Source organism: Megascapheus bottae, chromosome X (genome assembly GCF_031878675.1).
Source record: "Megascapheus bottae isolate mThoBot1 chromosome X, mThoBot2.hap1, whole genome shotgun sequence".
NCBI classification, from domain to species: Eukaryota; Metazoa; Chordata; class Mammalia; order Rodentia; family Geomyidae; genus Megascapheus; species Megascapheus bottae.
In genome coordinates this window covers 7,816,047-7,830,777 of record NC_143547.1, presented here as the reverse complement: position 1 = coordinate 7,830,777, position 14,731 = coordinate 7,816,047, and the positions used below count along the sequence as shown (strand labels likewise).

The 14,731-nt window shown below is 41.4% G+C and overlaps 1 protein-coding gene across 1 annotated transcript; it reads left to right on the top strand.

Annotated features, from left to right (window-relative positions):
* Positions 1–425: 425 nt before the first annotated feature.
* Eif1ax (eukaryotic translation initiation factor 1A X-linked) lies at positions 426–14,283 on the top strand. The gene is made up of 7 exons (XM_090326760.1): positions 426–664; positions 6,810–6,893; positions 8,358–8,461; positions 9,247–9,297; positions 10,853–10,934; positions 11,772–11,863; positions 13,995–14,283. Exons 1-7 carry the CDS (start codon positions 649–651, stop codon positions 13,998–14,000), a joined length of 435 nt encoding a protein of 144 aa, XP_090182886.1. The 5' UTR covers positions 426–648; the 3' UTR covers positions 14,001–14,283.
* The last annotated feature ends 448 nt before the right edge of the window (positions 14,284–14,731 follow it).

Below are 14,731 nucleotides of genomic sequence, written 5' to 3'. Positions count from 1 at the left end.
TGCCTAGAAAAGTTTACAGTGAACTAGAGAAGGCAGACTTTTTTTTTTCCCCAAGTACCACTTTGGTAATGGATGACAGGAAGGCCTTCCCCTGGGAAAGGGCCACGTTAAAAACCCAGCAAGGAGGTTCATGAGTCAGCAGCTTGTGAAATCCGACCCTCGGGTTTGTACTTGAAACCGCAGATGAACAACTTGGCCAGCAGATGGCGCTAGATCAAGCCACCCTCCTCTATGACGTAGGCTCCGCCCATTCTTACCCTAACTCTATTCCCAGCCCCGCCCCGGCGCGCTTTCCCGCGGCCAGAGGTCCTCCCCCAACACCTCTACTCCCTGGGCTCCAACAATAAGGTTCCGTCTGCCCGACTAGTACCTCGGAGCCGGGGTGGGGGCGGGACTCACGGGTGGCGGGAGGCGGGGCAAAGCGACGCAAGTACCAGCGACGCCATTTGCTGCTGCCGAGCGTGGGCGCTGGCGGATTTCGGAAGAACCAGTTCCTGAGAGTCTCCCGCGCACGTTGCTCGGCCTTCAGCGCCTCCTTCGCCCAGCGCGGCCCTCGGTGTCGCCCCGCTTGTCGGTCGGAGGAGTCACTACCCCTCTCGAGCCTCCCTCAGAGAAGTCCACAGAGACCACCACCTCGCAGCCACCACCATGCCAAAGAATAAAGGTAATACCGCCCGGACCCGGGACCAAGGTTTTACCCACTCGGGTTCCCCTGCTCGTGTCCGCGCACGACTTGGGGGTCAAGCCAGGCCGCAGTGACCTTCCTGCCTTCCCCTCCTCCTCTGCCTGCCACTCGGATCTGGGGAGAGGCGCAGGGAAGTTACTTCTGGTTCCCAGTTAAGTGGCAGTGGGGTGGAGTCGACGCCATTTTTGTAGGGCCTCCTGTGGGAGAATGTGGGCTTTGGCCCCGGATTCGCGCCACGCTGACCGCCACTCCAAAGGAAGCGGTGGGGACGCCTTCCACGGGGCGTTCGGGACTTCTTAGGTCGGGCCGGGGTGGGGGGGGCTTGGGCTTTTCTGGGCGTGGGAAGTTAGGCCCTGGGGAAACCTCTGAACTTTAAAAGGGTGATGCCGGCTTCTGAGCCCATCTGGTACTCCTGGCTGGGCTTCTTTATGAACACTTGTTTAGTGTTAATGGAGGCAACTCCCTGTGGCTTCGAGTCGTTTGTTCTAAAAGTTTCTTTTTAGGGATTGATTTTGCCCCATCTCTTTCCAGGGTTCGTGTCACAGAAAGATCTGATCGAGATTTAACCAACTTTTTTTTTCTACTTTTACTCTAGATCACGTATATATACATTGCGACGGAAGTAAAGACCTTTAAGGTGCCTCGAGGCAGGGCTTAACAGACGTTTACAAATGATCGAACTTGAGGATGAGTTTATTTAGAACTTTCAAAATGGAAGACCCAAGTGAAGTCAAAAGTAGAACACTCCTTAGGCAATTCTACTTTTTAAAAAATAGACTTAGGAGTTCTGTAATTTAAAAAAAAATCATTCTTTGACCGTATCAAATTGTACAATAGAAATGGAGAACTATTTCCTACAGGAATGAAGCACATTATACAACTTAGTAGAAGTCTCCTTGGGTTATTTCATCTTAGGACCTTCTCCCCTGCCCCATGCCTACCTACTGGAATTTTCGTTTTGGCTCTATTCTTTGTAGCTGTCACTACCCACGGGGTACTTGGTCCCATGTCTGTGCACAATTTAGAGCAGTCCTCTCAGACCAAGCCACATTTCTGTTCTCAGAAATGAAGCTTGTAAGTTGTATATTGTAGCAAGGGCTTTTACTACTAATTCTAGGGGAAATGACATAATAAAAATAGTGGGTTTTTTTTTCTTAATTCTGACACGGTAACTGGGTTCCTTCAATGAATATCTTATTCTCCCCTTCATTTCTAGGGATGACATTTCCATTTTTCTCACTGGTCTCTAACTCATATTGGTTTGCCAGCATTTATTTGGATCCTAGAAGATGCTCAGTAAATTTTTGTTAGACTAAGTCACCTCCCTTCTTTTGGCTCCACCCTTAGGTGAATAACTAGGTTCCTTTTTGGAAAGATCCCATCTGAGAAATTTCCCTGAAACAGTTCGCTCCACTTGAAGAAAGAGATTTGAAAGTTTGTTTTTTGATGGGTGGCAGTGGCTTATGCCTGCAATCCTAGCCACTCAGGAGGCTCAGATCTGTGGATAGTGGTTGAAGCCAGTTCCTGCAAGAAAGGCTCTTATTTCCAATTAATCACAGAAAAAGCCAAAAGTGGCGGGAAGTTTGGCCTAGTGGTAGAGTACTTGCCTAGCATTCATGAAGACCTAGGTTCCATTCCTCGGTACCACATACATAGAAAAAACTGCCAGAAGTGATGCTGTGGCTCAAGTAAGTGGTAGAGCTCTAACCTTGAGAAAACCCAAGGACAATGCTCAGGCCCTGAGCTCAAGCCCAGGACTGCCCCCCCCCCCAAAAAAAGAAAAAGCCAGAAATGGATCTGTGGTTCAAGTGGTAGAGCATTAGCCTTGAGCAAAAGAAGTTTAGGGATAGTACGCAAGCCCTGAGATTTTCAAGTTTTTATTTCCTTTAGGGAATAAATGTTCTATTAGAAAGCCAGATAGCAGGGCAGGGAGTTTGGCCTAGTGGTATAGTGTGTGCTTAGCATGCAGGAAGACCCAGGTTCAGTTCTTCTGTACCATGTACATAGAAAAGCTGTAAGAAAGAAAGATAGCCAGATACAATATTACTATATATATACTATTTTGTGCTATCTTAGGCCTGATATATTTATTTCAAAAGAGAAAGAGCATTTAATTTCACAGTAATAAAATAGGAAAGGGAATGGTTATGGTATGGTTAATTCTGCCCAAATTGACAAGAAATAAATCTTTGTTTTACAAATAATGTTTGAGGCATACAGAAATATAATAGACCCTAAGAATCCACTACCCTTGAATTTAAGAAGTAACACATATTGGTTTTATTGTTGTGTTTTTCTTTTTCACAGATTGATTTTAAACCCTCCATTTCTCCTTCCCTTGTCCTCTTTTACTGTTTCTAGAAGAAACTACCATAATCATTCCTATACATGTAAATCTAATTGGAGTCCTCTGTTTTTAAGCCATTCAAAGGAAGAGAACTTTTCAAGAACCTTCAGTATATAAGCAAATGAATATTTATCTGTTTTCCTTCCTTAGAAAGTTCTGAAGCCTGATGATTATACCCTTGAGATGATTGACACCAGGAATAAATATTGCTGTCAACCATATGTTGGATGACTTTTGCTTTGGGCTGATATTTTTTTGCTAGTCCTGGTGCTTGAACTCAGGGCCTGTGCACTGTCGTTGGGTTTTCTCAAGGCTAGAGCTCTACCACTTGAACCACAGCACCACTTCTGGCTTTTTTTTCTATGTATGTGATACACAGGAATTGAACCCGTCTTTGTGCATGCTAGGCAAGCACTCTACCACTAGGCCAAACTCCTGGCCCACCTATGATTTTACAATAACCAGTCCTTTAGAAATAAATTCTTGTCGACTGGTACATTAGAAAATTTGCTAAATATGAGTGTATAGCATAGTTATGATTCTTATCCTTAGTGGAGCTTGTGCTATAGAGCAACAATTTGGCTGAGTGAATGGCTAGAAGGCACTTTTCTCTGGAGCTTATGTGCTGAGAATTCCTCAAATACTTGACTTGAAGGAGTGACACTGTCTAAGAAATATTGTACTCTTTCCCTGACTTGTGAAATTGTAACCTTTTTGTACGTTTTAATTTTTCAAAATTTAAAAAGGTGGGGGGAGATGGTGGAGGCCTACCTGATGATAGCAGAGCGATGCAAAGCTACCTCAGGTGAAAGTACACTAGTTGGAGAAGTGTGCATGCTCGTGCACACGTGGATCTTGGAGCTTGAACTCAGAGCCTGGGCACTGCAATTGAGTTTTTGTGCTCAAGGCTAGTGCTCTACTACTTGGTTCATGGCTTCCCTTCCAGCTTTTTGGTGATCATTAGAAGATAAAAATAGCTAAGATAACAGGTAGTCGCCTGTCTTTATGGGAATTGCCATGTGTATGCACACTTGGAGTTGAGAACTCCAGCTGCCTCTAAGGTTTTACCATGAGTCCTTTGATATCAGTACCACTTAGAATGTCCCACCTTTTGGAAATGGTTATCAGTGGAGTTAGCTATTGCAGTAAGAAGAAAAGGAGCTGGGCATGGTGGTTCACACCTATAATCCTAGCTACTCAGGAGGCTGAAATGGGAGGATCAGGGTTCAGAGACAGCCCAGGTGCTACAAAGTTGTGAGACTCTTTATCTCCAATTAATCTCCAGAAAATAGGAAGTGGGGCTGTGGCTCAAGGGTAGGACAGTACCCTTGAGATCTCAAGGATAGCACCCAGGCCCAGAGTTGAAGCCCCTTGACCCCCAGAAAAAGAAGAAGAAAAGGTTGGAGCCTTGGAGTTTGGCCTAGTGGTACTTGCCTAGCATGCACGAAGACCTGGGTTCAATTGGTACCACATACATAGAGAAGCCAGAAGTGGTGTTGACTCAAGTGGGAGAGCACTAGCCTTGAGAAAGCCCCAGGACAGTGCTCAGGCCCTGAGCTCAAGCTCCAAAACTACCCCCCCCAAAAACAAAATAAAAGGCTTTGGTGATATACTCTAATGTGAGGACTTAGACAAAATACCACTAAATATGAAGAATCTGGGCTGGGTGCTAGTGACTCCTGTCTATAATCCTAACTACTCAGGAGACTGAGATATGAGGGTTGCAGTTTAAAGTCAGCCTGGACAGGAAGGTGGTTGAGACTCTTTTGTGCCCTAGGCTAGGGCTCCTTTATTCCACCTATAGTCAAGACTAATCTTAAACTTTTTTTTTCTGTTGAGAGGATCATCCCACACCTGTCTTTTCTTAATGCACTGTCCCAGAACTGTTTTTGTTTTTGGTAGGGGATCATGAGCTTGAACTCTGGGCCTGGGCGTTGTCCCTGAGCTCTCCAGCTCAAGGCTAACACCCTACCATTGTGCCATAGCCCCACTTCCTGATTTCTGTGGTTAATTGGAGATAAGAGTGTTGCATTCTTTAGTACTCTGGCTGGATTTGAACTGGGATCCTCAGATCTCTGCCTCCTGAGTAGCTAGGATTACTGGCATGAAGGACAGCCCACCCTCACCCCTGAGCTGCTTTTGTTCAAGGATACCACTTCCTGCTTTTTTCTGTGGTACCTAGGTATCCAATCCAGGGCTTCATGCTCCTTAAGCAAGCACTCTACCACTAAGACACATTCCAGCCCACAGGGTGTGGTTACTTTTTAACATTTTTTGTGTGTGGGGGGGGGGTCCTGTGTCTTGTACTCAGCCTGGGTGATGTCCCTAAGCTCTAGCTCTTCAGCTCAAGGCTACCATCCTACCCTTGAGTCTCAGATCCTTTTGTGCCTGGGCTGGCTTTGTACCTTAATCCTTAGATCTCATTCTTCTCAGTAACTAGGATTACAGGCAGGTGTGAGCCACTTTTGCTTTTTTTCTTTTTCTTTGTTTTTTTTTTTAATTTTTTGTTGCTCAAACGGGGGCTTCCTTTCCTGAGGGGACTTTCCCCATCTTGGCTGGCTGGCTGGCTGGCTTGTTCTCATTTGAGCAAGACCTTCCAGACCTAGCTCTTTTTTGCCAGTCCTGGGACTTGAACTCAGGGCCTGAGCACTATCCTTGGGCTTTTTCCTCAAGGCTAGAGCTCTGCCACTTGAGCCACAGCACCACTTCTGGCTTTTGTATGTTTGTAGTACTGCGGAACTAAACCTGGGTCTTTGTGCGTGCTAGGCCAGCACTCTACCATAAGTCCAAGCCCCAAGGTCCAGCTCTTTGCAGGTTATTTTGGATATGGAGTTCCAGACTTTTCTACTTAGACCAGCTTTGAACCAAAATCCTCCAGATGTCAGCTTCATAGGTAGCTAGAATTACAAATGTGAGCCACTGGCACCCAGCTAGCCACTCCCTTCATTTTGCATACATCTTATTTTTTTATTAGTATCAAAGTTACTATTTCCTAAGTCAGATAATGAGTACATTTCTTTGTGGACAGTGTCACCTCTTCTTTCTCTCCCAGTTTTTCATTCCTCTTCCTGCCCACAAGTTGTATAGTTCATTTTCAACAGTTTCTTTTCATGTATTTTAAAACACAAAGAATCTCGAAGATAGACAAGTATATTGATTTAACATCTCTTGAGCTTCATTTAACATGGTAAACTGGGAATAAATGACTTCATGCCTTATCGAGTGATTGGGACAGGTAAATGTGTTGTATTATCATTGCATAGTAGTTGTACTCACTGTAGAAACGTGGATATCAGTTCAGCACCATCTGTGTAAAAGAATACAAGTTGAATATTTTAATGGTATAATTTCACTTATTTAGAACACAAAAACAGTTGGCTAGCTTGTGTTGGACCCTGGGTTTTATCCCAAGAAAAAATGATTGTGATTGTGTTTGGGTGCTTGCTATCCCTGAAGTTTTGCACTCAAGGTTTGTGTTCTACTGCTTGAGCCACAGCTCCACTTCTGGTTTTTTGGTAATTAGAGATAAGAATCTCACAGACTTTCCTGCCCACACTGGCTTCAAACCTCGATCCTCAGATCTTAGCTAGGATTACAGGTGTGAGCTGTTGGCGCCCAGCACAAATTAAATTTTGAATGGAGATTTGTATTTTGTGTGAGAGAAATGTCAAAGGAAAGTCCAATAAGAGTAAGGAGGTGGTGTCATGTTAATAGGACTAAGGAGCATTGCTTTGCAAATAACTCAAATCTTCTTTGTTTCTTCTATAAAAACAATAGGTAAAGGAGGCAAAAATAGACGTAGAGGTAAGAATGAAAATGAATCTGAGAAAAGAGAGCTGGTGTTCAAGGAAGATGGACAAGGTAAGCAGTTTTATAAGTTAGGAAGTTTTTAGAATTATTCCTAGTACTTAATAGAATTCAAAAAAATAGGTATATCACATTTCAGTGTTCTGGAAAGAAGAAACTGTTAATATATATAGTGAGAGAGAGGGCGGGGGAGATCTGATCCTCCAGAGTGCTGGAATTAAAGTATTTCAAATGTAATTGAAGCCATGCTGTTTTCCCTTTGCTACTTCATTTGGTGTTTCCTAAGACAAACTTTCTAGAGCTATATATCTCCAGTATAACTACGTAGCTCTTTTGCTAGCTAATTGGAGATAATCTTTCAGAGTTTTCTGCCCAGGCTGATTTCACACTAATTCAGCCTCCTGAGTAGCTGAGATTATAAATAGGAGCCACTGAGGTCCAGTGAAAGAAAGCATATTGTCTATGTGAGTGTAATATCTCACACTCAGGTAATAGTCAACCTAACAGAACTTTTGATGTACAGTTTTTTTAAAAATATTTAATCATTATTATATACAGAGGGGTTACAGTTTCATAAGCATACTGTACAGTTTCCCCCCCCTCTTACCCTTTTGCCATGCTAGGGATAGAATGCACTGAGTTGAACCTTTGTGCTATACCTAAAAACCACTAAAATATGAAACATTTACTTAGCCTTGGTTATTGGTACTGCCTCTAGTAGTTTATTTGGGTATCAACCCCTGAAATTCTATGCCCCTGAGTTGCCACCTTCACTTTCAGGTCTCATAATCGCTTTCTCAGAATAGGCTAAAAATTTGCCATTTTATTTTGGAACATCTTTCTGGCTTTCTGAGAACTGCACAACATTATTAAAAATTCCATGAGCTTCAGCTCTCAAGATTCTTAGGCAAAAGTTGGGTAAGGATTTGAACATAAGAGATTGATGAGGTGAGGCATATATTTTGAGACAGTCCACCTTTGATCTCCAGGAACAGCATGCAGTCATGAAGACAGTAAATAGTCAGTCTGCTTACTCAAAATGAGTGGATAATTAAAGCATGTTTAACAGCAGCCATGGATTGGTAAATAAGTAGCATTACAGTGTCTCTAGCTCTCCCATTAATGGCTTGATGTTTAAATTCCTTGTATTTATTTATACTTTTATTGTACATATTTATTCCCAGCCAATACAACCTTTAAACTCTTATTTTGTGTAGACATTTAATATTGCTCTTATCAAAAATTATCTGGTATGGTGGCTCACACCTGTAATCCTAGCTACTCAGGAAGCTGAGATCTGAGGATCACAGTTCAAAGGAAGCCCTGGCACTAAAGACCATGAACCTCTTATCTCCAAGTAACCACTAGGAAACCGGAAGTGGTGCTGTGGCTCAAGGGGTAGGGTGGTATAGGCTTGAGTGAAGAGCTCAGGGACAGCGCCCAGACCCAGAGTTCAAGCCCCATGACTGACCCCAAAAAATTGAGCAATATTTCATGCCCTCTTCTCTGTCCCCACAGAATATGCTCAGGTGATCAAAATGTTGGGAAACGGACGATTAGAAGCAATGTGTTTTGATGGTGTAAAGAGGTTATGTCATATTAGAGGGAAATTGAGAAAAAAGGTAAGTATGGAGATTTGTGCATGAATAAGAAAATGTGCGTGTGTGTGTGTGTGTGTGTGCGTGCGTGTGTGTGTGTGTTGCTGGGATTCATCTTTGCCTTTCACAATGTAAGCCAGCTATATTCTATCACTGAGGTATAATCCCAGCCTTCACCTCAACACTTTTTATGGGGACCAGCAACTTAACTACAAAGTCAGCAAAATACCTATGTTGTATTCCAACCCAAAGTATTTAATCTGAATCATAAGGAAATACTCCACAAATCCAAGCTGAGGGATGCTCTCAAAACATCTTGATTCTTAATAAAATTTAATGTTATGAAAGAGGAAAAAGCTAGAGAACTAACTCTGTTTTAAGAAGACTTAAAGTATCTTATGGATTTTCCTGCCCCGGTTGCTTTGGAACTGTGAGAACTGTGATCATCACATCTCAGACTCCTGAGTAGCTAGGGTTGCAGCCACTGGCTGCCTGGCTGGTAAAGCATTTTTGAATGCCTTTGTATTCAATCCCTAGGAACAAAGTGCCCCTGGTCTGATTTTATTTTTTTTTATTTTTGTAATTTGATTGTTAATCCTGTTCCCAAACTAGAGAGGTCTTAGAAACAGTGTGCATGTGGATGAGAACAGGGAGAGACAGGAGATAAAATCGTGTAATTTTATGTCCTCATAATAACCATTTGAACTTGTTCACAATCTCAAATCCTTCTTTTTCTAAATAAATCACTGTTTCTCTGGAGGTTCTTGATTTTTCATTTTAAATATAACATGCAGTAACTTCTTTTGTAGGTTTGGATAAATACCTCAGACATCATATTGGTTGGTCTTCGTGACTATCAGGTAAATATTACATTTGAATTTCTCCTCCCAACTGGTGCTGTGGCTCAAGGGTAGGGCGGAATCCTTGAGCTGAAGAGCTCTGGGACAACACCCAGACCCAGAGTTCAAGTACCACAATGGGCAAAAAAAAAAAGTTGTGAATGCTTTAGGGCCAAGAGTGTGGCCTAGTGGTAGAGTGCTTGCCTAGCATGCGCAAGGTCCTAGGTTCAATTCGCTGGTACCACATACACAGAAAAAGCTGGAAGTGGCTCAAGTGGAAGAGCCAAGGGCAGGGGCTGGGAGTTTGGCCTAGTGGTTAAAGTGCCTAGCACGCACAAAGACCCGGGTTCAATTCCTTGGTACCACATACAAAAAAGCCGGAAGTGGTGCTGAGGCTCAAGTGGTAGAGCTCTAGCCTTGAGAAAGTCCAAGGACAGTGCTCAGGCCCTGAGCTCAAACCCAGGACTGGTAAAACCCAAAAAAACCAAAAAACCAAAAAAAAAAACAAAACAAAGAAAGTCCAAGGGCAGTGCCCAGGCCCTGAGTTCAAGCTCCAGGACTGGCAAAAATTTAAAAAAAAGTATCGCTCAAATGAATTTCTCCTTCCATCCATACTGTCTTTTATTGGCATCAATTAGTTGTATAGTCTATCTACGATTGAACTCTTTATAGTTGTTTATAAGAAAACCAATTTTACACATTCAAAATGATATCAAAATTATGAATTACAACACAGACAACAACTGAAATGGCATAAAACAAAACTTAGATGAACCAACAAGCAATTTCCCTTTCAATTTATTTAAACTATTTTTTTTGCATTTTTTATTGTAATTAGTAAAAGGGTTACATGATATTTGCCAGATAGAAGGTGCATTAATTCACATACATTGATACCCTTTCACGTGTCTTGGTACCCATTTCCCTCACCCCCCACGCCCCCCAATTTATTTAAACTCTTAAAGATGTAAGGAAAACTTTTAGGAGAATTGCAGGGCCTTTGGTTAAAGATTGAATTCCACAGTGTTGTATCCCATGTAGGGAAAAATGAGACTGATTTTCCCCCTCATACTCTTACACTGTAATTTCACTCTTGGAACTTTGTCCAGCTTCATGCTTAACAAATCTAGGTGCTATTATTTTGCATGTTCATATATGTTAATACAGTGTACTTTTTTTTTTTGGCCAGTCCTGGGGCAGAGCTCTGTCCTTGAGCTTTTTCAAGGCTAGGGCTCTACCACTTGAGCCACAGCATCACTTCAGTTTTTTCTGTGTATGTGGTACTGAGCAATCGAACCCACCTAGGACTGGCTTTGAACCATCTCAGCCTCCTGAGTAGCTAGGATTATAGGCACGAGCCATCAGTGCCTGGTTTCCATAAGACTATCTTTTAAGTAGTTAATTGGAGATCAGAGTGCCCTGGACTTTGCCTAGGCTGGTTTCAAACCTCCATCCTCAGATCTCTCAGCCTCCTAACTAGAATTAGAGACATAAGCCACCAGTGCCCAGCTAAAATTGATTTCTTAAATTCAATTTGAAAGTAATTAGTTCTGAAAGCTATTTGTTTCTTTTTTAGGATAACAAAGCTGATGTAATTTTAAAATACAATGCAGATGAAGCCAGAAGTCTGAAGGCATATGGCGAGCTTCCAGAACATGGTAATGACTGAATTATATTGTCATATGATGTTTAGTTTGTGTGTTGGTGTTTGGTAAAGAAACTTTTTTGAAATTAACCTTTACTTTACTTCTCCAGGATGCCAGCCAAATAGAGGAATTATTTTCTTGTATATCAATGTCCTAGAGGATTTTTTTTGCCAGTCCTGAGGCTTGAACTTCACATTTTACAACTTGAGCCACATCTTCAGCCCAATTTGTTACTAATTGGAGATAGAGTTTTAAAAACTTTTCTGTCCAGGCTGGCTTTGTTCCTTAAATCCCTGAATCTAAGACTCCTGAGTAGCTAGGATAATAGGCATGAGCCTAGCACATACTTTTGGCTCGTTTTATGAAAACATGACTTTGTGTAATTATGAAAATCCTGCTAATTATTTAATTAGCGTTTGTGATCTAGAAGATGCTAGTATATACAGTAATACTAGCATGTTCTACTTCATTTTCATTGCTGAGAATAAGCATGATTTGACCAAATATTTCTGATCAGCAAGTCTATCTAATGGTAATTAAGCCAAACTTTCAAAGGAGTTGTCCGCGTGTGAGCAAATGAAACATACCTATAAGTTGTAACTGCTTCATACTTAATGTAATTAAAGCCTTCCTTGTCAAAAATGCCCTTGTGAACAAAAGACAGTCTTTAATCTTGATGAAACAGTGACTTTATATGGAATTCTTTAAAAGCACTGATAATGTGGTTGGCTTATAATGAGTTTCCTTTTATACTAACCACCTTTTATATCAGACCCACTTGTAGGCAGTTAACTCATTTAAAGTAACATTCCAATTACATCATGAATGTATTTTTAATTGTGTCTTTAGCTAAAATCAATGAAACTGATACCTTTGGGCCTGGGGATGATGATGAAATTCAGTTCGATGACATTGGGGACGATGATGAAGATATTGATGATGTAAGTATACCTGAACTCAGGTTTAATAATTATACTGAAATCCTGCTCAGTTTCTTTAATATTAGAAATATAGAACACTTAAATAGAACATTTCAGAAAAAGCTGGAAGTTGTGCTGTGGCTAAAGTGGTAGAGTGCTAGCCTTGAGCACAAAGAGGCTTAAAGTATTTGATTTGTTGGAGGTATCGCTTGAAAGTTGTTGGGTGACTATTTAGGAAAAGGAGGGCGAGCAGAGAGAGGTGGGAGGGGGGATAAGAGAAGGTAATGGAGGGCAAAAATGAACAAAATATGTTAATATGCATGCATTTTTGCACTCTTCAGGTGTTTATTCTAGCCATATGCTGGGGCTTTTTTCTTTTAGATTATTTACTCATTTTTTGCCAGTCCTGGGCCTTGAACTCAGGGCCTGAGCACTGTCCTTGGGCTTTTCTTTCAAGGCTAGAGTTCTGCCACTTGAGCCACAGCACCACTTCCAGATTTTTTCTATGTATTTGGTACTGGGGAATCAAACCCGGGTCTTTGATCTTTTTGCATGCTAGGCAAGCATTCTACCATGGGACCAAACTCCCAGCCCTTTTAAATTGTTTTTAAGACAGAATCTCACTACGTAGCCCATACTAGAACTCTAGATTTCCTTGCCTTACATTCTTGTTTGCTATGATTTCAGTCATGCATCATTACACCTGGCTTTATTTTGGCAGTATAAATGCCAGGCATTTTAATCATAATTTGTTTAAGAAAACATAGGTGGGCCAGGACCATGGCCTAGTAGTAGAGTACCTAATATGCTTAAAGCCCGAGGTTTGATTCTTCCTTACCACATAAGTAGAAAAAAGCTGAAGTAGTGTTGTGGTTCAAGTGGTAGAGCTCTAGCCTTGAGAAAGCCCAAGAACAGTGCCTGGGCCCTGACTCCAAACCCCAGGACTGGCTAAAAAAAAAAGAAGAAGAAGAGGAATAGGACTGAGCCGGGCACTGGTGGCTCACACCTATAATTCTAGCTAATTAGGAAGCTGAAATCTGGATGATGCTGAACAGAGAAGCCTGAGCTTCCATCTCTAAAATATCCAGTGAAATTCTTTTTTTTTTTTGTCCTGAAGTTTGAACTCAGGGCCTGGGCTCTGTCCTTGGACACTTTTTGCTCAAGACTAAAAGTGGCTGTGCCACTTGAATCACAGTGCCACTACTGGCTTTTTCTGAGTATGTGGTACCAAGCAATCAAATTACCCAGGGATTCATGCATGCTAAGCGAGCACTCTGCCACTAGGCTACACTCCCAGCCTGTACCAAACATTTTTGACAGATGTACTGAGATAGGATTCTACAAGATAAAGGAGCCTAACCATACATACCCAAGGATCTAGGCAAGGTGAAGATTTTCTTAGGAAAAACTTCAGGATTTACGTCAGTGCTCTCCAGTGTCTAGCAGGCTGGAAGGGAGATAGTACAGATCGTGATTAATTTGTGTTCTCTTGAGCGTTTTATGAGATCTTTTTTTTTGTGGGTCATGGGGCTTGATCTCTGGCCTGGGAGTTGTCCCTGAGCTCTTCAGCTCAAGGCTACCGCCTATGCTTGAGCCATGCTCCGCTTCCCATTTTCTAGAGGTTAATTGGGGATAAGAGTCTAAGGTCCTTTTGTGTCTGAGCTGGCTTTGAACCTTGATCCTCAGATCTCAGGCTCCTGAGTAGCTAGGATTACAGGCATGAGCCAGGTGCCGGCTATAAGATCTTTCTATAATCATCTAGAACCCTACTATTTCCCTGAGACACTTTTCCATGTGCTTTGGTAGGTGTTATAGCTTTTATAGGTATTTCTATATCCACATGAGAAAAGGAATTAGGACATACTTGTTCCTAAATTGGACAAGTTTGCTCCCTTGTGCTTGTTCTCACTTCCAAAATATAAAATCGCATATCACTAGCACAAAAGAGAAGAGGCTTTAGCGCTGTGCATAATATACATTATGAAGGATCTGAAGTTAACTGTCAGGCTACAATTGAGAAAAATCTGGTATGTGGATATTTCTTCTTCACACTGGGTTTCTCAGCCTAAGGCAGAAGATATTTTCTTTAGCTGAACGTTGGCATATGTGAATTTATTTTTCCTCTGACCTGAAATTCTTTTTTCTTTTTCAGATCTAGTTCAACTCAGCAGCTTACATTCCAGATTTTCTGATAGTCTGCAGTTTGAATTCTGGCAGTGACCCTTTAAAGAAGATTCAAAACTTAATAGCATGATTGTAATTTGTTAAGGCAGACAGCCTTGTTACTAAGGTTGTTTCTTTCAAAACTGTTAACATTAATTATGTTAAGACCACACTTAATTTAAAAGTTAAAAGAGAAAGCATTACTGCTTTTACTACTTTGGTCACAACTAGTAAGTAAATTGATGTCTTGAATAAACAATTTGCCTCCTACTCATGAATTATGATTAAGTCCTACTCTTGACTGGCCTGTTGATTATACAGTCTTTAAGTGTTTACAGGTTACCTAGATGCTTCTGTGGGGTTTGATATAATTTGAGGGAAGAAAGTCTGTATTTGAAGTCAAACTTGATAGGCTTGTTTTTCATATTTAAGTAGCGTTTGCATTTAATACTAATTTTGATATCCTACACATCCTTTTCATGTTCCTATTTTGTCATCATAAATATTTGGGGAGAAACGGCATTTCCAAAATAGGTTTTGGAGCCTAAATTTTAACTGCAACTTTTAATTTATGTTAGCAGTTGCAGAAATTGAACTCTAGGTGGCACCGAGTTATCTTAATGTTGGAAATACTGATAGAATTGCTGAGGTGAGTTTGTTTTTTTTTAATTAGTATGCATAAGAAAATTTCCCAAAGATGGAAAGATTTTTTTTGATTGTATGTGT

Excerpts from the sequence above, each read along its gene's own strand:
- Eif1ax (XM_090326760.1), top strand. Across the intron at positions 6,894-8,357 it reads GTTCAAGGAAGATGGACAAG|AATATGCTCAGGTGATCAAA; the intron begins GTAAGCAGTTTT and ends CTGTCCCCACAG. Across the intron at positions 9,298-10,852 it reads TTGGTCTTCGTGACTATCAG|GATAACAAAGCTGATGTAAT; the intron begins GTAAATATTACA and ends TTTCTTTTTTAG.